Genomic DNA, 20707 nt, shown 5'->3' on the forward strand with positions numbered 1-20707 from the left:
TGTCCTAGGGGTGCTCTCTGCACGTGTGCTTTGGGTGTGATGGGGGCACAGGGGCTGGTGGTCTCCACGTTTGTTTACCCAGAGCTTGGAAAAGGTACTTTTTTGAACTACAACTCCCATCAGCCCAATCCAGTGGCCATGCTGGCTGGGGCTGATGGGAGTTGTAGTTTTTAAAAAATAACTTTTCCAAGCTCTGACCTGGACATGCCTTGTCGCATTGCCTGTGCATGCATGGGGGTGATTGGCAGACTGGCTGGTGGGCATACACGGTGTATGTGTGCGGTGTGGCCTTCTGATTGGCTCCAAGGATGGCTGTTGCTATGGACGCCACACATGCTCGCTGCCTGCATGGTTGGTGCTTGCATTCCATTGCTGTGGCTCCCAGGCCACTTCCCACAGGCTCTGCATGTTTGTTCTCGTCACCTGGAATCTGCCTGAGAACTGTACCTTGCGTTCCCCCATAAGTGGCTGGTGCTTCCGTGGCAATGGCAGCTCCGTCGGCAGTCTGTTGCTCCCCTGCTGTTTTCCCAGCACAGTCTCTGCCGGTCTCCTCGCGAGGTGTCCCACTGCGTCTTGTGGGGCTTGCTCCCTGGTAGGGGCACTTGGGATAGCAGCCTCTTGCCTTCTGGTTCCTGTACCAAGCTCTTCCCACTGAGCCAACATTCCGCTATCCCAGGGACTCTCAAACAGCAACTGGATGCGGCAGGGGTTCACACCACCAGCAGCACCACTTATGCTGACTTCCCCCATTTTGGATTGCTCTGCCCCAGTGAAATAAAGTTTTCCTTCTCTTGGTAGAACCATCTTGGCCATCCACCTCACACTTTATTTCGTAAAAAAAATAAAATCCAGGAATTGTCATAAAATGAATATGAAATGGACTGCCTTCAAGTCAATCCTGACTTATGGCGACCCTATGAATAGGGATTTCATGGTAAGCAGTATTCAGAGGGGGGTTACCATTGCCTCCCTCTGAGACTAGCCCTCCCCAGCTGGCTAGGGCCTGCTCAGCTTGCCCCAGCTGCACAAGCCAGCCCCTTCCTTGTCCGCAACTGCCAGCTGGGGGGCAACTGGGCTCCTTGGGACTAAGCAGCTTGCCCAAGACTGCCCAGGTGGCAGGGCACGTAACCCCTGAGCCACTCCCTGTGGGGGTAATCTTTAGCTGGCCCTTGATGCCCAGGAGACACAAGTAGGGATTTGAACTCACAGACTCTGGACTCCCAGCCAGGCTCTTCTCCCCACTGTGCTATACCAGCCTATAGGAGTTGTCATAACAAGTAGACAAATACAGGACTAGATGCAGCAACTGGATGCAGTAAATGCCCCATAGGGAGCAGAGTTGGGAGGACATTAGGGGCAAAATAAAGGATTCCAGCCACCCTCCATCACCTTCTGCAACCATCAGTGGGCTCAGAAACAATCTTTTGAAACATTTGTGCAACGTTGAAAAATAAGTAATTTAATATATTGACGTGATCTCCATAATCGCATTTGCTCACAGAACGCAGTTAAAACACCAAATGGTAGGCGATGGTCCACTCCAATATAAATATTGGCAAGTGTGATTGCAACCAAGCCACCCTGACTCTCATGCTGCCTGGGGAAGGGAGATATGGTCCAAGAGAATGTCCCCTTCTGTTTCCCATTGTCCCGTTTAAGAATGTGCTGCCATCAGAGAAAGGTGAATTTAATCTACAACGTTGCCCTTTATCAATCAGCCTAACAACTTCCTTGGGTCTCCCTGAAGCCTTTCAAGGTAGGGCAATTTATGGCTTCTATGGGGTGAGGTTAATTAAAATAATTTGAGACCACTACAGTCTTATGAAACAAACCCTAAAGCTTACTAAGTCAAAAATAAGGAGTTTTAGGCGAATATATATTACATGGAAAAGTTCCAGAAAACCAGCATATGCCCAATGGAGCAAAGCAACAAATGCTCCCTGTCTCCCACATGTACAAAAATTTGGATGTCCCCACCTTGAACTAAACACCTCAAAGCAAGCTACTGCTGTATATAACCTCTGCCACTCACCCCTGCATTACTGGTGTACTAACGTGCTAAACACCTTGTCCTCAATGAAGCCCACCACCTTCATATCTGAGCCCTAGGGTGGGCCATGTATAGACAATTGACCCTGTAATCCACAAAGAACCAGACAAGCAGTAGTTTACCTGTTCATATAATACAAAGCAGGATATAAAAGCAAGGCCCATACAGTCAATGACAGCAAAGTTTGTTTCCTTCACAAGAAGACTAGATCTTTAGGGATTCTTTAGAACTTTCCAGAAGACAAAACAGGTTCTGAGAAACAGATTAGGAGTGTATCTATTCACTTAAAGCATTTTTATCTTGCTCTTCAGACAGATAAAAGCCTCCAGAGTAGCTTTCAAATATCTAGAATATATGGGTTCAGGTGCCTCAAGATATCACCCAACTTGGCATGGTGTTTCTTGAGGTGGGGAAGGTGGTTTTCATCTACATTTGGATGCTGTTGGACTCCATTTTGAATCAAGATGGTGGATGCAATGTTCCAAACTGCATTGGTTTGGACACCCCTGATGATAATGCCACCCAGTTTGGTATTGCAGTTCCACAGGTGGAGGAGGCAGATTTGGTCTATGTTTGGATGCTATCAGACACCATTTTGAATTAAAATGGCAGACCAAAATGTTCCAAATTGCACCAATTTGGACATCTCTAAAGATATCATTGCTAGTTTGGCGTGACAGTTCCAGAGTGCAAGAAAAGGATTTTCGTCTACGTTTGTGATTCAAGATGGTGGATGGTGCATAGCAAACTGATTCAGCTGCCTTTGAGCATATCCTCGTCCAATGCAGTCTGACAGTTCCCGAGACAGAGGTGCTGGGTTTGGATGCTTCCAGACACCATTCTGAATCAAGATGGCAGAACTACTTTTCCATACTGTGCTGCTTTGGATGAATTTCCAGATATTGTTGCCCAATTTGGCATAACAGTTCTCGAGATCAAGTATGCTTTGGTCTTGGTTTGGATGATGTCAGACACTATTTTGAATCAAGAAGGCAGACTGAGCCATGCCAACTATGCCAATTTGGACAACACTGAAGATATCATCACCCAGTTTGGCATGACAGTTCCAAAGTACTTCTGAAGACATCGTAGATCAATTTGGCATGAAGTTTACTGAGAGGGAGGAGTGGGTTTTGACCTACATTTGGCATGGTTGTACATCATTTTAAACAAAGGTGGTGGATCAAAACATTTGAAACTGTGCCAATTTGGATACTTCTGAAAATATTGTTAAGAACAGTTCTGCCATCTTGGTTCACCATACACAACCCTAGAGCTGAACATTATTTATCTACAAATCTTTTTTGTTTTCCTTAAAATTCCCAAGCAATGCTAGGTTCTTCCGTCTAGTCATTAATAAAGACTGTCCCTAGTCTAAAATTCACAACACACAAGGAGGGGGGGGGAAATACAACCCAGGCACTATTTCTTAGTTACAGAATTATTGTGATGACCAGCTGGAATGGAAAGAGTTCAATAAGAGGAGAAGGAACCAAACATTGCTGATCTTTCCAGGAGGGGAGATGGAGAGGCTCTGCAGCCTGATGGAACTGCTGCTAGTAGACGGCACTTGAGGAAGGACCCTGGTGGAGCTCAGCTGGTGGAAACTAAATAAGCTTCTGCTAAGGCTGAGAAATGAATTGGAGCACATCTGATAAGTTAGGCAGAGGATCTGAAGATTCCTATTCCTTTTTTCCAGCTGGGGATATCTGTGGCAGGGGTCTCCAACCTTTTGGAGCCTGTAAGCACCTTGTGAATTAAGTGCCTGGGGAGGGTATGGCCAATCCTCAACTTTATCCAGAGAGCTGGGCAGTCACAAAATGGCAAGGAGGTAAAACTTAGATCTAGGATTTTTTTTAAAGCAACAGAAATGTCATTGATCTGCATGGTTTTTTAAACAAGGACTCTCTTACCTACCAAACAATCAAATGAAAGATTGCTTAGGTGGTTATTGACTGCATGGTATTAATCACCAATCCAGTGCTTGCCAGCACCACCATGGCACAAGAAAATCCATCCAAAGACATCAATGTCAGTTTTAATTTGATGGGGCTTTTCCAAATTCAAGAGGACCCATTTTAATTTTACTGGATTAAATATTTAGCCAAACACCATGGAAAAGGAGTGTGTGTGGGCTTTCTGGGAGTGTGTGTGTGTGGGAGTGACTTCTCTTCCTCTTGGTCTATAGCAGGGGTGGGGAATCTTAAGCTTGGGAGAGGAATGTGGCCCTCCAGGTCTCACCATCTGGCTCCCAAATCCCCGCACGAGCCATGTTACATCCACCAGGCTACATCCCTTGCCAGCCCAGCTCCAAACTGAAATGGAAGTTACTGTGAATTCTTTTAATGAGAGGCATAGTGTGTCTTTCCACACACCAAGCATATATGCAGTTTCTTCCTTGTGAATTCATTGATGAGTAGTGTCTTTTTACTGAAGCTCCATCAATCTCAGGAAGGGGTCGGGATTGCAGTTCAAGATTGATAAGGAGATAGTCAGGAAATACCTAGTTAACCTAAATGAGTTCAAATCTCCAGGGCCTGATGAACTGCATCCCAGAGTATTGAAGGAACTTGCAGATGTACTCTCGGAACCTCTTGCCATCATCTTTGAGAAATCCTGGACAACAGGAGAGGTGCCGGAGGATTGGAGACGGGCAAATGTCGTCCCGCTCTTTAAAAAGGGTAAAAAAGAAGATCCGGGGAATTACAGGCCGGTCAGTCTGACTTCAATACCGGGAAAGATATTAGAACGGATAATAAAAGAGTCCATTGGCAACTATCTAGATGACAATGCTGTGATTAGAAGGAGCCAGCATGGGTTTGTCAAGAAAAAATCCTGTCAAACTAATCTCATCTCTTTTTTTGATCGGGTCACTAGCTTAGTAGATGGTGGAAATGCTGTAGATGTCATCTATGTAGATTTCAGCAAAGCGTTTGACAAAGTCCCCCACGACCTTTTGATTAGCAAACTCGTCAAATGCGGACTACATGGAAATACTGTCAGATGGATTCACAACTGGTTGGAAAACCGTACTCAAAGAGTGGTCGTCGGTGGCTCTGCTTCAGAGTGGAAGGAGGTTTCGAGTGGAGTGCCGCAGGGTTCTGTCCTGGGGCCGATACTCTTCAACATTTTTATCAATGACTTAGAGGATGGGGTGGAGGGAAGCCTTATGAAGTTTGCAGATGATACAAAACTGGGAGGGATAGCTAACACAATGGAAGACAGGAATAAAATCCAAAGGGACCTGGATAGACTAGAAAATTGGGCTGAAATTAATAAAATGACATTCAATAAAGACAAATGCAAGATTCTGCATTTAGGCCACAAAAACAAAATGCACGGGTACAGGATGGGAAATACCCAGCTTAGCAGTAGTGCGTGTGAGAAGGACCTTGGAATTTGCAAGTTGAACATGACCCAGCAGTGTGATGCTGTGGCAAAAAAGGCAAATGCGGTTTTGGGCTGCATAAACAGAGCTATAGTTTCCAGGTCGAGGGAAGTAATAGTCCCACTATATTCTGCATTAGTCAGGCCTCATCTGAAATACTGCGTTCAGTTCTGGGCGCCTCATTTTAAGAAAGATACAGACAAGTTAGAGCGGGTTCAGAAGAGGGCGACGAGGATGATAGCCGGTATGGAGAACAAGTCTTATGAGGAAAGGTTGAAGGAACTTGGCATGTTCAGTCTGGTGAAGAGAAGGCTGAGGGGTGACATGATTACACTCTTTAAGTACCTGAAGGGCTGTCACATACAGGAGGGTACAGATTTGTTCACTGCTGCCCCAGAGGGTAGGACTAGGTCTAATGGTTTTAAGTTGCAGGAGCGTAGATTCAGATTGGACATTAGAAGGAACTTCTTGACAGTAAGGGCAGTTCGGCAATGGGACTGCCTGCATAGGGAGGTGGTGGGATCCCCTTCACTGGATGTCTTCAAGCAGAGGCTGGACAGCTATCTGCGGGAGATGCTCTAGCTGTGGATTTCCTGCTGTGAGCAGGGGGTTGGACTTGATGGCCTACAAGGCCCCTTCCAACTCTATGATTCTATGATTCTATACTCCAAGCATTTACATGGTTTCTCCTCAGTGTGAATTCTTTGATGAATAGTAAGACTTTCCTTCCATGTGAAGCTCTTTCCACACTCCAAGCATTTGTGTGGTTTCTCCCCTGTGTGAATATGTTGATGCAAAGTGAGACTTATCTTCTGTGTGAAGCTCTTTCCACACCCCAAGCATTTGTATGGTTTCTCCCCTGTGTGAATTCTTTGATGAGTAGTGAGAATATTTTTCTGTGTGAAGCTCTTTCCACACTCCAAGCATTTATATGGTTTCTCCCCTGTATGAATTCTTTGGTGAGAAGTGAGATGTGTCTTCCGTGTGAAGCTCTTTCCACACTCCAAGCATTTGTATGGTTTCCCCCCTGTGTGAATTCTTTCATGAGTAGTGAGAATGTTTTTCTGCCTGAAGCTCTTTCCACATTCCAAGCATTTAAATGGTTTCTGCTCCGTGTGAATTCTTTGATGAGAAGTGAGATATAATTTATTACTGAAGCACTTTTCACACTCCAAGCATTTAAACGGTTTCTCCCCTGTGTGAATTCTTTGATGAGAAGCAAGATATGACTTACTACTGAAGCTCTTTCCACACTCCAAGCATTTATGTGGTTTCTCCCCTGTATGGATCCTTTGGTGGGTACTAAGGGCAGAACTTTGAGAAAACCTGTTTCCACATTCGAAGCATTTATATGGTTTCTCTCCTGTGTGAATTCTTTGATGAGTAGTGAGATTCATCTTCTTCGTGAAGCTCTTTCCACACTCCAAGCATTTAAATAGATTCTCCCCTGTGTGAATTCTTTGATGAGAAGTGAAAGTTATCTTCTGCATGAACCTCTTTCCACACTCCAAGCATTTATATGGTTTCTCCCCCCTATGGATCCCTTGGTGGGTAATAAGGGCAGAACTCTGACAGAAGCTGTTTCCACATTCAAAGCATTTGTATGGCTTCTCTCCTGTGTGAATTCTTTGATGAGTTGTAAGATTTGACTTCTGAGAGAAGCTTTTCCCACAGTCCAAACATTTAAATGGTTTCTCCCCTGTATGGCTCCTTTGATGGCAAGTAAGGTCAGAATTATAACAAAAGCTCTTTCCACACTCCAAGCATTTGTATGGTTTCTTTTCTGTCTGGATTTTGTAATGAGTTTTCAATGTTGGTTTAGGATGGAAACTTCTCTGATGTGCACTGCATGAATTGGTTTGTTTTCCTCTTTGCAGTTTTTCTTGGACTGGAATTTGAAGGCAGTCACTGCCCGGACAAGCAGGGAATTTATTTTGGCTTTTCTCTTCTCCAGTTCTCCTTCTCTGCTGCTCCCTGTTTATGCACATGGGTTCTTCTGTGATCACCCCACATAGTTCTCCCTTATTCTCAGTTTCCCACTCACCACCTGTTGCAAATAATAGAGGAAACTGTTAAGAGCCTGAGGGAGAAATGGAACCTCAAATCATTGAACAGCCACACATAATGCTTTTGATAATGGAAGAAATGAAAAGCCTTAGCTGGTAGACAGAGCTTACCCCACCTTTGAGCTGCTGCTGCTGCTAACACCTAAACAAACAAATTGCTTGTATGGACTATTTGATTGGGTCCCTGCAGTCCAGAACTCAGCCCCCACCTCAGACATCAAGCTCAGTGGGTAGACTTCTGCAATCAGTCTCTCTAAGCTTAGCCTACCTGACAGGACTGCAGTGCAGATTTTCTTCTGTACTGTTTGGAGCAAGGGCAGGATAGAAATATGAAAAAATAAAAAGTAGAGGACCTGTCATTCACTGTCAGAGCATGTAACTAGCAGGCACAAGATGTGAAATTCATTCACTGAATCCTCCAGTTAAACTCTGTGACAGTCATACCCAGGCACTCTGGGACCCTGGCAAATGGAGACCCAGCTACAAGGGAGTGTACCCCTCTCTTTTACCCTCCCACTCCCCGTTTGAGGTTCTCACCACCACAAGTTAAGGAATTACAAAGTTTAACGATGCCGCTTGTTATCAGACCGCCTCCAATTCCCTCTGAAGCCTCTTGAGCTAGTGTAGTATAATGGCTGCAGGTGTGAGTGATGAAAATAGAGAGAAGCCACACCAGATTTATAAACAACTAAAGTTTACTAAAACAGAAAGAGTTGCAGAAAGGTATTAGTGCCTTTAATTTTCCTAATCTCAGACTGGAGATGTAACATTATTCATACATACAACTGAATTTTCACTGCCCACCAGGTCATGTGATCAATCAGATCAGGTGATTTGGGCAGGTTAAACTTATAATCCCTATACAAACAGACAGGTACAAACATGAATTCCCCAATTACACACAGCATTCCCTAAAAAAGTAAAGACTGTACTAACACCAGGATAGCAAAGACCAATTCCTTCACAAAGGATCTGTGAGGCAGCCCTTGGATGCACTGGGCATCAGACAGTGGAGAGATTTTGCCAGTCAGAGCACACAATAATGGGTTAGATGGGCCAATGTGAGGAGCTAAAATGTTTATGAATCTTGGGCAACAGGGAAATGGATCAGTTTGTTATCATGAGTTGAGGAAGGTATAGCCATAGGGGAGTGATGAGTTACCATGGAAGATGAGGGCAAGTCTGTTTCATGCCTTGCTCCTTGCTCTCATTCCTTCCATGGACAGGTTCCTGGTTACTCATCAGCTGTGCCCACTGGCCTGTGCCTATTGTTTGACGGCAAATCAGTAGACAATCTGGGTGAGCTGGAAGGCAGTGGCCTAACCCATTTGCATCCACATGGATACTCAGTGCAACATCAGCTCAGGCTGCAGGAACCGGGGGGAACAGTTGCTGCGGATGGCCTTCAAAGAGGACTACACAAATTCATGGAGGACAAAGCTATCAGTGGCTACTTGCCATAATGGCTATGCTCCGCTGCCATAGGCAGAAGCAGAACACTTCCAAATAACAGTTTCTGGAAACCTCATGGGGGCAGAGTGCTCTTTGCACTCAGGTCCTGCTTACGGGCTTCTCATAGGAAACTGGTTGGCCACTGTGAGAACAGGACGCTGGATTAGATGGGCTCTTCTTATGTTTTTATGACTGTAGAAATTCCATCTCTGTCACCAGGAAACCACTCTGTCTTCAGGCTGGCTGCAAGAGCATGCACTATGTACCTTGTGCTGGGCCAAGAGGACAATAAACTAGCATCACTGGTAGTGTACCATCCCCACTGCTGCCCAGCAGCTTCTCTGACCAAGCTAGGTGATGCAATTTTGGCTGTGCTATTGTTGAAATCTACAATGATTGCCACGGGTGATTTCAATATCCATGCTGAGGCTGTGCCTAGTGTTCCGGCTCGGACTTCATGGCCTCTGTGATGACCATGGAGCTGTCAGCAGTTGTTACTGGTATGACACAGGGCAGGGAACACCCTCAATTTGGGTTTTGTTCCAGATGGAGAAAGGCAGGGTCCGTAGAATGGGGGGTGGATATCGCCCCGCTGTCATGGTCAGATCACTTCCTGGTGAAGTTTCGACTGACTGCTCTGATCCTCCCCTGCAGGAGTGGTGGACAGATTAAAGTGGATGCAATGGATGCCTGTCTGCCCTGGTGGGGGGTGGGCTGGTTCCAGTAAATAAAGAAGGTGATCCTTTTGAAGCCTTGAGATGCAGTGGGTTCTTGACACAGTTGCCCCCAAGCTCCCTCTCTCACACTGGGGAGCCCAGTCTGTACCTTTGCACACCAGTGAACTAAGGACAATGAAACAGCCTGGACAATGTTTGGAGCGCAAGTGGTGAAAGACACAATGTAACTGTGCCTAATGTGTGTTGATGAGGATGGTTAACATGCCCTGATGACACGGACAAGGTGCTTGCAACCAGAGCTTGGAAACGTTACTTTTTTGAACTACAACTCCCATCAGCCCCAGCCAGCATGGCCACTGGATTGGGCTGATGGGAGTTGTAGTTCAATGTGTCTCCTTGACCCCTGCGTCTCTTGCCTTTAGAAGCTTGCCAAGGTGGTATGACACAGTGGATCCAGAGTGTGGTCAACATGTTTTTGAGGGAGGGAGTGGTCCCAGCCACCCTGAAAGAGGCAGTGATATGATCGCGTCTGAAAAAGCCCACCCTGGACCTACTGGTTTGTGACAACTACCTATTGGGGAAGGACAGGTGGAGTGTGACCCAGTTATTGTTATCTGATCTCTCGGTGGCTTTTGATAGCACAGAAACATTTATTGAACCATCAACCATTGCATTTCATCAGGCAAGCAATACAAAACCAATCATTCCATGATCTGTTAATCTTCCAGCATTTTTGCCCTAGTATCAATAACAATGTTTCAATGTTTGGCAACATTCAAAGTAACAAAAGGCCTTTTACCATTTAACATTCTTTTAAGGCAATGCATCAGATCTACCAGGAAACCATTCTAAAACAGGGTGCAACCATCTGTCCCTCGCACCCTTATAAAAATGACAATACAGAAGCAATATGTGCTATAGTCTCAACAGCACCTGAGGCACAAGGACAAAAACTCTGGCCACAGGATATAACTTGAAAGCATCCTACCACCGCCATAGAGGGTTTTATTTATTTATTTATTTATTACATTTATACCCCGCCTTTCTTTTCATGAAACCCAAGGTGGCTTCCCAGGCGGTCTCCCATCCAGGCACTGACCAGACCTGACCCTGCTTAGCTCCAGCAGGGAGCTGGCCTCATGTGCCTTCAGACCATAGCCTGGGATGCCATTGACCCTGGTATCCTTCCAAGCTAACTTTGTGAGATGGGTACTGATTTACAGTGGTTCCGATCCTATCTCCAGGATTGATTTCAGAGAAGAGCACCAGGCAATTGTCTTTTTTGGGGGGGGGGGCGGCAGTTATGCTGTGCGGAGCCGCAGGGCACCTTCTTGTCCCCAATGCTGCTCATCATCCGTATGAAGCTGTTGGGAGCAGTCATTAGGAGATTTGGGGTGAGGCGGCAGCATTACGCTGATGATACCCAGCTCTTCCTGTTTCAACAAGCTTTTTAAGTAGATACCTTTATCCCAGTCTGCAGCTATATTGTAATTGTTTTTAAGGAGTCTTCAAGAGGTTGCGGTGAGAGCCAGAGTGGTGTAGTGGTTAAGGTGCTGGACTACGACCTGGGAGACCAGGGTTCGAATCCACACACAGCCACGAAGCTCACTGGGTGACCTTGGGCCAGTCACTGCCTCTTAGCCTCAGAGGGAGGCAATGGTAGATCCCCACTGAATACCGCTTACCATGAAAACCCTCTTCATAGGGTCGCCATAAGTCGGGATCGACTTGAAGGCAGTCCATAAGAGGTTGAGGACCAGGTCCAGGTTCTCTCGGACTACACCATTTTTTCTGGATCCATTTTGGTTGGAGTTTTGGCCTGGGTTTGGCCTGGAAACTGCCTTGGCCGCCCTGTGTGATGACCTATGTTGGGGGAGAGATAGGGGGAGCGTGTCCCTGTTAATTCTCCTTGATCTCTCAGTGGCTTTCAGTACCGCTGACCATGGCACTCTTCAAGGGTGGCAGCTTGGGCTGGGGGTGGGCAGTAGCTTGCAGTGGACCTTCGGGAACCAGACTGCAGGGGCTCTTGCTGGCGGCAGCAGCGGTAGAAGCAGCAGCAGCAGCACTCTTACCGTCCCTGCTGGGGGCTTATATAGGCCTGGCTGCACCACAGATGAGTGCACTGTGTGTGCATGCTGCCATCACTCAAGATGATGCAGTTACACCCGCCCAGCTCCAGCAGCAGGGACCCCTCTCAGTGTCAGGGGCACTCGGCCAGTGCCCAACCTGGCTGCCTGCTGGCGCCGGGCCTGCTTCCAGTCCTACTTGGATGGTTGTTTTCAGAGGGTCATGTTTGGGGAATGCTATTCAGCCCAGTGGAACCTTCAATGAGGGGTTCTGCAGGGTTCAATTCTATCCCCCATGCTATTTAATATCTGCATGAAACCACTGAGTGAGGTCATCCGGAGTTTTGGCGTAGGTTGTCAGCAATACGCTGATGACACACAGCTTTGCTTCTCCTTCACATCTGCAGGTGGGGCAATGGATGTGCTAAATTGGTGTCTTGCCTTGGTAATGTACTGGATGAGAGCCAATAAACTGACGCTTAATCCAGACAAGACTGAGGCAAGTAGTGGGTGGTTCTCTAGACTGGATGAATAGGTTGTCGCCCATTCTGGATGGGGTTCACTTTCTCTGAAGGAGCAGGTACATAGCATGGAGGTACTCCTGGATCCATTACTGTCACCTGAGGCTCAAGCAGCCTCTGTGGTGCAGAGTGCCTCCCATCAGCTACAACTGGTGGTGCAGCTGCACCCCTATCTGGACAGGGATAGCCTAACATCTGTTGTCTCTGCTCTGGTAACCTCTGGGTTAGACTACTGCAATGTGTTTTGCATGGGGCTACTTCTGAAGACGGTTTGGAAACTGCAGCTGGTGCAGAATTATGCCTCCAAATTGTTGTCCCTCAAGGGTAAGTCGGCCCATACATATAACACCAGTTCTGGCACACCTGCACTGGCTACCGGTTAGTTTCTGGGCTCAATTCAAAGCACAGATGTTGACCTATAAAGCCATATGCAGCTCAGGACCTCAATATCTCAAGGACCATCCCTTCCTATATGACCCGACCAGGACCCTGCTTTGGTCATCAGAGGCCCTTCTGGTGTGCCCCCTCAACGGGTGCCTCGGAGGGTGGCAACATGAGAATGGGCCTTTTTAATGGCGGCCTCCCGGCTGTGGAATACTCTCCCCAGGGAGGCACGCCCTCATGCCTTCCCTGTCCAACTTTAGGAGCCAGGCAAAGACCTTCCTCTTCATTCAGGCCTTTGAACATCGATGTGTACTCTCCTGGTTATTCCTTTTTGTTATCTGATGGGTTTTACGTTTTGATTGAATATTATGTATGGCTTTTAACGTATTGATAAATTTTATCATCGTGTGTGTTTTATCTAGGATTCTCGTTTTAAATTTGTGTATGTTTTAAATCCATTGTAAGTCACCTGGACACCGTTTGGTATTAGGCAGCTAACAAATTAAATAAATACATTAATTAATACTCCTACTATTGCTGCCCTGGGCTCCTGCCGGGAGGAAGGGCGGGATCAATAAATAAATAAATAAATAAATAAATAAATAAATAAATAAATAAATAATACTACTAATAATAGTTGTTGATTGATTGATATCCTGCCCTTCCTTCTGGTTGTTGTTTGCTGCTCTGGCCGCTTTCTGAGAACCAGTGTGGTAAAGTAGTTAAGAGGGTTGGGACACCAGGGTTCAATATCTACACAGCCGTAAAGCTTATTGGGTGACTTTGGGCCAGTCACTGCCTTTCAGCCTAACCTACCTCACCAGGTTGTTGTGAAAATAAAATGGAGAGGGGAAGAACTATGACTGACAGCCCTTGTCCAAGCCCCACGTGAGTATCACCAGGTCCACTCCCTTCGTTATATTCTGCCCTCACCAGAGCTGGCTGTCTCACCTCACCTGCCTTGTGTAACCACTCCCAGGTTACTGACAGCCCATGAGGTGACTGCCCTAAAATAGGAGCAGTCAAATAAATGAGCGAACTGTGTCCCCGTGTCTACCTAAATGCGTTGTCAGTGCCAGATGGGTTCTAGGAATAATAGACCTTGTACTCCCACAGCAGTCGAGAGATCCCATCAGTAGTGTAATACAAAGAGGAAAAGCTTGCTTTTAAACCAAGGGCTTAGTTAGGTCAAGCACGTAACACTCATAACACTTCTCATTCCTGCCTATTCCCTTCTCTACCTTCAATCCCAACCCAAACTGATCTTAACTCTCTTCTATCTAAAGTCATCATAACCCTAATCCCAATTCCCCTGCTAAACTGACAAAAGTCTTTTTTACACTCCCCCCCCCTTCTAAACATCCCACTGTCGGGAGCCTTACTGAGAGAGGCCACGATTCCACAGTTCTCCTCCATGACTTCCCTGTGCAGCGCCCTCTGGTCAGGATCCAGCAAAGCCCACTCCTCCTCAGTGAAATACACAGCCACCTCCTCAAAGCACACCAGACCCTGAGAGAAACAAGAAATAGTTGCTTCTTTATAGATAACATAAAGATTATTAGCTACCAATATCCAGAAGACTCATCAAGGAAGGGAGGCTGAGAACTATCCTGCAGATATGAAACCTCCACGAGCGCCATTTACAGATTCCCTAGTGGGCAGCTCTGGCAGAAGCCAAGAGAAGGAGAGAAATTCATCCAGGCTAGGGAGGTGAGAAGAGGACAGAGGCATCCAGGCTGCCCCCAGCCTCTCTCCTCCCCCAATGATCCTTCCCCTACCTGATCCTCTTCCCCAGCAGCTACTTCCCCTCCACCACAAAGAAGAAACGGATGAGGAGGTCTTGCTGGCCTCATTTCATCACCTGCGAGAGAGAAAAGGGGTGGGAAGCCAGTAGAGCATGCTTGTCTCAGAGGCAAAGTGACGTATGTCTAAGCCAGTGATTCTCAAACGGTGCGCCCAGGCACACTGGTGCGCCCTAAGAGGTGGCTAGGTGTGCCTCAAATATTATGAAAGTGTATTTTAAAAATGAGAAGAAACCCATTTGTATAGGGTAAGCAATAGTTTTCTATAGTTTAAGTTATTTTTATTCATAGTTTAAAATATATTAATATATTTTTAATTTTGTACACGAAGTGCGCCAGAAAATTTTTATATGTTTTACAGTGCGCCGCAAAACAAAACGGTTTGAGAACCACTGGTCTAAGCTCATGCTGACATTGCAAAATGTCTCAACCAGTGTGTATATTTTTGTTATTCCTACTCACTGTATAGTTCAACTGAGTGAAAGAACAATTCTTCCTATTTGGGTTCTTGGCTAGAAATCCAACTAGTGGTTTAAATTCTCAGGTACTGAAAATACGTTCATTGTTCAACTGTGGAAAAGGCTACAGAGAAGCATCTTCCCCCAAAAAGATACAGAGGAACATAAAAGAATCCGATGAATTACTGGCATAATCAACAGAGAGAGGTGAAGTCATTTCCTACCCACTGAAGTGGCAAGTCTGTCACTCTCCTGAACATTCCTGCTTGGCAGGGGACTCTCTCTGGAATCCGACGGAGCCTCCTGTGACTCAAGGAAATCAGTGGCCAATGCTGCAAACAGATCTTTTACCTGAAATAATGGTGAGAATATCAAAGACAGGGAATGTGGAGAAGGGTTGGCAACAGCACAAGAGAGGCAGAATAGCTTGGAGAGTTTGGTACATTCCTCCATAGATGATTTCCAGAAAGTCAATTAGAGCGTCTTTAAAGATCTCGCTCGCATTCTGAGCCCCTTGGAACTACCTGGATGAAATTCTCTCTCACCTGCTGCTCTGCCTGCTTCTTGTCCTCTTCCCGGCTCAGAAGAAAACCTTCGGCCAGGGCAACTGCCTGGGAACTGGTCTCCACTCCACATTCCCTCACCCAGCTCTCCATCTCCAGTGGAAGGACAGCCAGGAACTGCTCCAGGATCACCAGGTCCAAGATCTCATTCTTTGTGTGTCGCTCTGGCTTCAGCCACTGACAGCACAGATTGTGGAGTTGCCTGCAAACGTCTCTGGGCCCTTTGGACTCCTCGTAGCAGAACTGCCTGAAACGCTGGCGCTGCTCATCTGAGCTGAGGGTGTCCTCCTTACCCAGGACCTTCTGCACTGTTCTTTCCCAGAATTCCCCAGGGCTCCTGGCCTGGATGATATATAAACCTCTTCCTGCTTCAGGACCAGCTGAGTCTTCCATCTTTGACTTCTGCGCTCCAAGGAAGCCTCCAACCAGGAGCAAGAGACTTGTCCCTGGTCCTCCAAAGGCTGTTCTAATTGGAGGTGCTATGAAGACCTGCAAAGACAAAACACTGTTTACTGAGCTGATTATAACACTTTCACGAGAGGAAGACTTTCCATGAGGAAATGCAGATGAGTCTGGATGGCATCCAGGTCATCCCTCAAAGGAAAGGCAGCTGAATGCTAAGACACAAAGCAAACTGGAAGATTTGTCTGGGAGTTTCCTTCATGTGAAGTCCATAGATTAAGCCTCCAGTCTCGTTGAGAATCAGAAGATGCAACATTCCTCCCAGTGGCCTGTCCTCTAAAACTCATGGGAGCCTAAGAAGAATCTGGCTACTAGATCACATAAAAGGCTATCTAGTCCAACATCCTCTTCTCACAGTGGCCAACCAGATGCCCCACTGGGAAGCCCGCAAGCAGGACATGTGCACAACAGCAATTCTCCCCACTTGTGATTCGCAGCAACTGGTATTCAGAGGCAATACTCAGAGAGACAGATGGTCTGATTCAGCTGAAGGGAGCTTTTGTGTTACGTGCCTTCAAGTCGATTTCGACTTATGGCGACCCTATGAATCAGCAACCTCCAACAGCATCTGTTCTAAACCACCCTGTTCAGATCTTGCAAGTTCAGGTCTGTGGCTTCCTCTCCTATGTCCTAAATCAGCCTCATAAGAACATAAGAACATAAGAAGAGCCTGCTGGATCAGGCCAGTGGCCCATCTAGTCCAGCATCCTGTTCTCACAGTGGCCAACCAGGTGCCTGGGGGAAGCCCGCAAGCAGGACCCAAGTGCAAGAACACTCTCCCCTCCTGAGGCTTCCGGCAACTGATTTTCAGAAGCATGCTGCCTCTGCCTAGGGTGGCAGAGCACAGCCATCACGGCTAGTAGCCATTGATAGCCCTGTCCTCCATGAATTTGTCTAATCTTCTTTTAAAGCCATCCAAGCTGGTGGCCATTACTGCATCTTGTGGGAGCAAATTCCATAGTTTAACTATGCGCTGAGTAAAGAAGTATTTCCTTTTGTCTGTCCTGAGTCTTCCAACATTCAGCTTCTTTGAATGTCCACGAGTTCTAGTATTATGAGAGAGGGAGAAGAACTTTTCTCTATCCACTTTCTCAATGCCATGCATAATTTTATACACTTCTATCATGTCTCCTCTGACCCGCCTTTTCTCTAAACTAAAAAGCCCCAAATGCTGCAACCTTTCCTCGTAAGGGAGTCGCTCCATCCCCTTGATCATTCTGGTTGCCCTCTTCTGAACCTTTTCCAACTCTATAATATCCTTTTTGAGATGAGGCGACCAGAACTGTACACAGTATTCCAAATGTGGCCGCACCATAGATTTATACAACGGCATTATGATATCGGCTGTTTTATTTTCAATACCTTTCCTAATTATTGCTAGCATGAAATTTGCCTTTTTCACAGCTGCCGCACACTGGGTCGACATTTTCATCGTGCTGTCCACTACAACCCCGAGGTCTCTCTCCTGGTCGGTCACCGCCAGTTCAGACCCCATGAGCGTATATGTGAAATTCAGATTTTTTGCTCCAATATGCATAATTTTACACTTGTTTATATTGAATTGCATTTGCCATTTTTCCGCCCATTCACTCAGTTTGGAGAGGTCTTTTTGGAGCTCTTCGCAATCCCTTTTTGTTTTAACAACCCTGAACAATTTAGTGTCGTCAGCAAACTTGGCCACTTCACTGCTCACTCCTAATTCTAGGTCATTAATGAACAAGTTGAAAAGTACAGGTCCCAATACCGATCCTTGAGGGACTCCACTTTCTACAGTCCTCCATTGGGAGAACTATCCGTTTATTCCTACTCTCTGCTTTCTGCTTCTTAACCAATTCCTTATCCACAAGAGGACCTCTCCTCTTATTCCATGACTGCGAAGCTTCCTCAGAAGCCTTTGGTGAGGTACCTTGTCAAACGCTTTTTGAAAGTCTAAGTACACTATGTCCACTGGATCACCTCTATCTATATGCTTGTTGACACTCTCAAAGAATTCTAATAGGTTACTGAGACAGGACTTTCCCTTGCAGAAGCCATGCTGGCTCTGCTTCAGCAAGGCTTGTTCTTCTATGTGCTTAGTTAATCTAGCTTTAATAATACTTTCTACCAGTTTTCCAGGGACAGAAGTTAAGCTAACTGGCCTGTAATTTCCGGAATCCCCTCTGGATCCCTTTTTGAAGATTGGCGTTACATTTGCCACTTTCCAGTCCTCAGGCACGGAGGAGGACCCAAGGGACAAGTTACATATTTTAGTTAGCAGATCAGCAATTTCACCTTTGAGCTCTTTGAGAACTCTCGGGTGGATGCCATCCAGGCCCCGTGATTTGTCAGTTTTTATATTGTCCATTAAGCTTAGAACTTCCTCTCTCGTTACCACTATTTGTCTCAGGTCCTCAGAATCCCTTCCTGCAAATGTTAGTTCAGGTTCAGGGATCTGTCCTATATCTTCCACTGTGAAGACAGATGCAAAGAATTCATTTAGCTTCTCTGCAATCTCCTTATCGTTCTTTAGTACACCTTTGACTCCCTTATCATCCAAGGGTCCAATTGTCTCCCTAGATGGTCTCCTGCTTTGAATGTATTTATAGAATTTTTTGTTGTTGGTTTTTATGTTCTTAGCAATGGGCTCCTCAAATTCTTTTTTAGCATCCCTTCTTGTCTTCTTGCATTTCTTTTGCCAGAGTTTGTGTTCTTTTTTATTTTCTTCATTCGGACAAGACTTCCATTTTCTGAAGGAAGACTTTTTGCCTCTAAGAGCTTCCTTGACTTTGCTCGTTAACCATGCTGGCATCTTCTTGGCCCTGGTGGTACCTTTTCTGATCTGCGGTATGCACTCCAGTTGAGCTTCTAATATAGTGTTTTTAAAAAACTTCCAAGCATTTTCGAGTGATGTGACCCTCTGGACTTTGTTTTTCAGCTTTCTTTTTACCAATCCCCTCATTTTTGTGAAGTTTCCTCTTTTGAAGTCAAATGTGACCGTGTTGGATTTTCTTGGCAATTGGCCATTTACATGTATGTTTAATTTAATAGCACTGTGGTCACTGCTCCCAATCGGTTCAACAACACTTACATCTCGCACCAGGTCCCGGTCCCCACTGAGGATTAAGTCCAGGGTTGCCATCCCTCTGGTCGGTTCCATGACCAACTGATCTAGGGAATAGTCATTTATAATATCTAGAAACTTTGCTTCTTTGTCATGACTGGAATGCATATGCAGCCAGTCTATGTCCGGGTAGTTGAAGTCACCCATTACTACCACATTTCCTAGTTTGGATGCTTCCTCAATTTCATATCTCATCTCAAGGTCTCCCTGAGCATTTTGATCAGGGGGACGATAGATCGTTCCCAGTATTAAGTCCCTCCTGGGGCACGGTATCACCACCCACAACGATTCTGTGGAGGAGTCTGCCTCTTTTGGGGTTTCGAGCTTGCTGGATTCAATGCCTTCTTTCACGTATAGAGCAACTCTGCCACCAATACGTCCTTCCCTGTCCTTCCAATATAGTTTATATCCAGGGATAACCGTATCCCACTGGTTTTCTCCATTCCACCAGGTCTCGGTTATGCTCACTATATCAATGCTCTTCTCTAAGACCAAGCACTCCAGTTCTCCCATCTTGGTTCGGAGGCTCCTAGCATTAGCGTACAGGCACTTGTAAGCAGTGTCTCTCTTCAAGTGTCTTTGGCACTTGTGGTTAGACCTGTGGTAATTTTGCTCTTCTGAATTTATATCCTGTGCCCCTGCTCTCACAATGCCTACTTCTAGGCCTACCCCTTTTAAAATTTCATCATTTCTTTGGTTTTTATCCCAGGGGGGAGGTTTATTCCGAACTGGACCTTTCTCAGCTCCTGTCGGGTTTCCCCCCTCAGTCAGTTTAAAAGCTGCTCTGCTACCTTTTTAATTTTAAGTGCCAGTAGTCTGGTTCCATTCTGGTTCAAGTGGAGCCCGTCCCTTTTGTACAGGCCCAGCTTGTCCCAGAATGTTCCCCAGTGCCTAACAAATCCGAACCCTTCCACCCGACACCATCGTCTCATCCACGCATTGAGACTGCGAAGCTGGGCCTGTCTGGCTGGTCCTGCGCGTGGAACTGGTAGCATTTCAGAGAAAGCCACCTTGGAGGTCCTGGCTTTCAGCATCCTACCTAGCAACCTAAATTTTGCTTCCAGGACCTCACGGCTGCATTTCCCCATGTCGTTGGTGCCAATGTGCACCACGACCACTGACTCCTTCCCAGCACTGTCTACCAAACTATCTAAACGACGGGCGATATCCGCAACCTTCGCACCAGGCAGGCAAAACATGCTTTTCCATCCACTTCTAAGACTCTCCCACTCTGATCAGGGCTCGGCCATGGGCAAAATGCACCAGAGGACAAAACCGGGTGGGCTTGGGGAGGCAAGTGCCCGATCCATGGGTCCCCTCCACCTTCCCAATCAGAAGCTCTGCCCCCCCTTTCCCCCATTTACTGACTGGTCTCTCCCTCTCCCAGGGATCTCCTTCACCCCACAGCACAACGGGGAGCTCACCCGATCCCAGGAGGGAATGCATCCGATGCAGCCCTTTGCAAAAGAGCCCAGCAGAGAAGGCAGAGCAGGAAGCGGCTCTCGGGCTTGCAGTTGCCAGGAGGACAAAGACCCCCGCTCTCTTCCCACCCTCAAATTGCCTTCCTCTCTAGGAATCCAGATCACTTTCATTAACCCTTTTGCGGCCGAGCACCCGCCTTCTCTTTCCCAGAAGAGAGTTGCCAGTGTAGTGGTTTTCCTACTAGTGGGTTACAGTCAGATTTTGGTGGATTTGGGGCATGCGTCTAGTGGTGGTGG

The 20707-nt window shown here is 46.4% G+C and overlaps 1 protein-coding gene across 1 annotated transcript; it reads right to left on the bottom strand.

Moving 5' to 3' along the window:
• Positions 1-1499: 1499 nt before the first annotated feature.
• On the bottom strand, positions 1500-20495 carry LOC133381585 (zinc finger protein ZFP2-like). The gene is made up of 6 exons (XM_061620888.1): positions 20414-20495; positions 15410-15916; positions 15089-15215; positions 14383-14465; positions 13987-14113; positions 1500-7485 (listed from the first exon to the last, which is right to left on the bottom strand). Exons 2-6 carry the CDS (start codon positions 15818-15820, stop codon positions 6083-6085), a joined length of 2151 nt encoding a protein of 716 aa, XP_061476872.1. The 5' UTR covers positions 15821-15916; positions 20414-20495; the 3' UTR covers positions 1500-6082.
• Between the last annotated feature and the right edge of the window lie 212 nt (positions 20496-20707).

The sequence above is a fragment of the Rhineura floridana genome, chromosome 3 (genome assembly GCF_030035675.1).
Source record: "Rhineura floridana isolate rRhiFlo1 chromosome 3, rRhiFlo1.hap2, whole genome shotgun sequence".
NCBI lineage: Eukaryota > Metazoa > Chordata > Lepidosauria > Squamata > Rhineuridae > Rhineura > Rhineura floridana.

Excerpts from the sequence above, each read along its gene's own strand:
- LOC133381585 (XM_061620888.1), bottom strand. The coding sequence starts at position 15,820 with ATGGAAGACTCAGCTGGTCCTGAAGCAGGAAGAGGTTTATATATCATC. Across the intron at positions 15,216-15,409 it reads AGAAGCAGGCAGAGCAGCAG|GTAAAAGATCTGTTTGCAGC; the intron begins GTGAGAGAGAAT and ends CCATTATTTCAG. Across the intron at positions 7,486-13,986 it reads TGGAATCGTGGCCTCTCTCA|GTGGTGAGTGGGAAACTGAG; the intron begins GTAAGGCTCCCG and ends TATTTGCAACAG.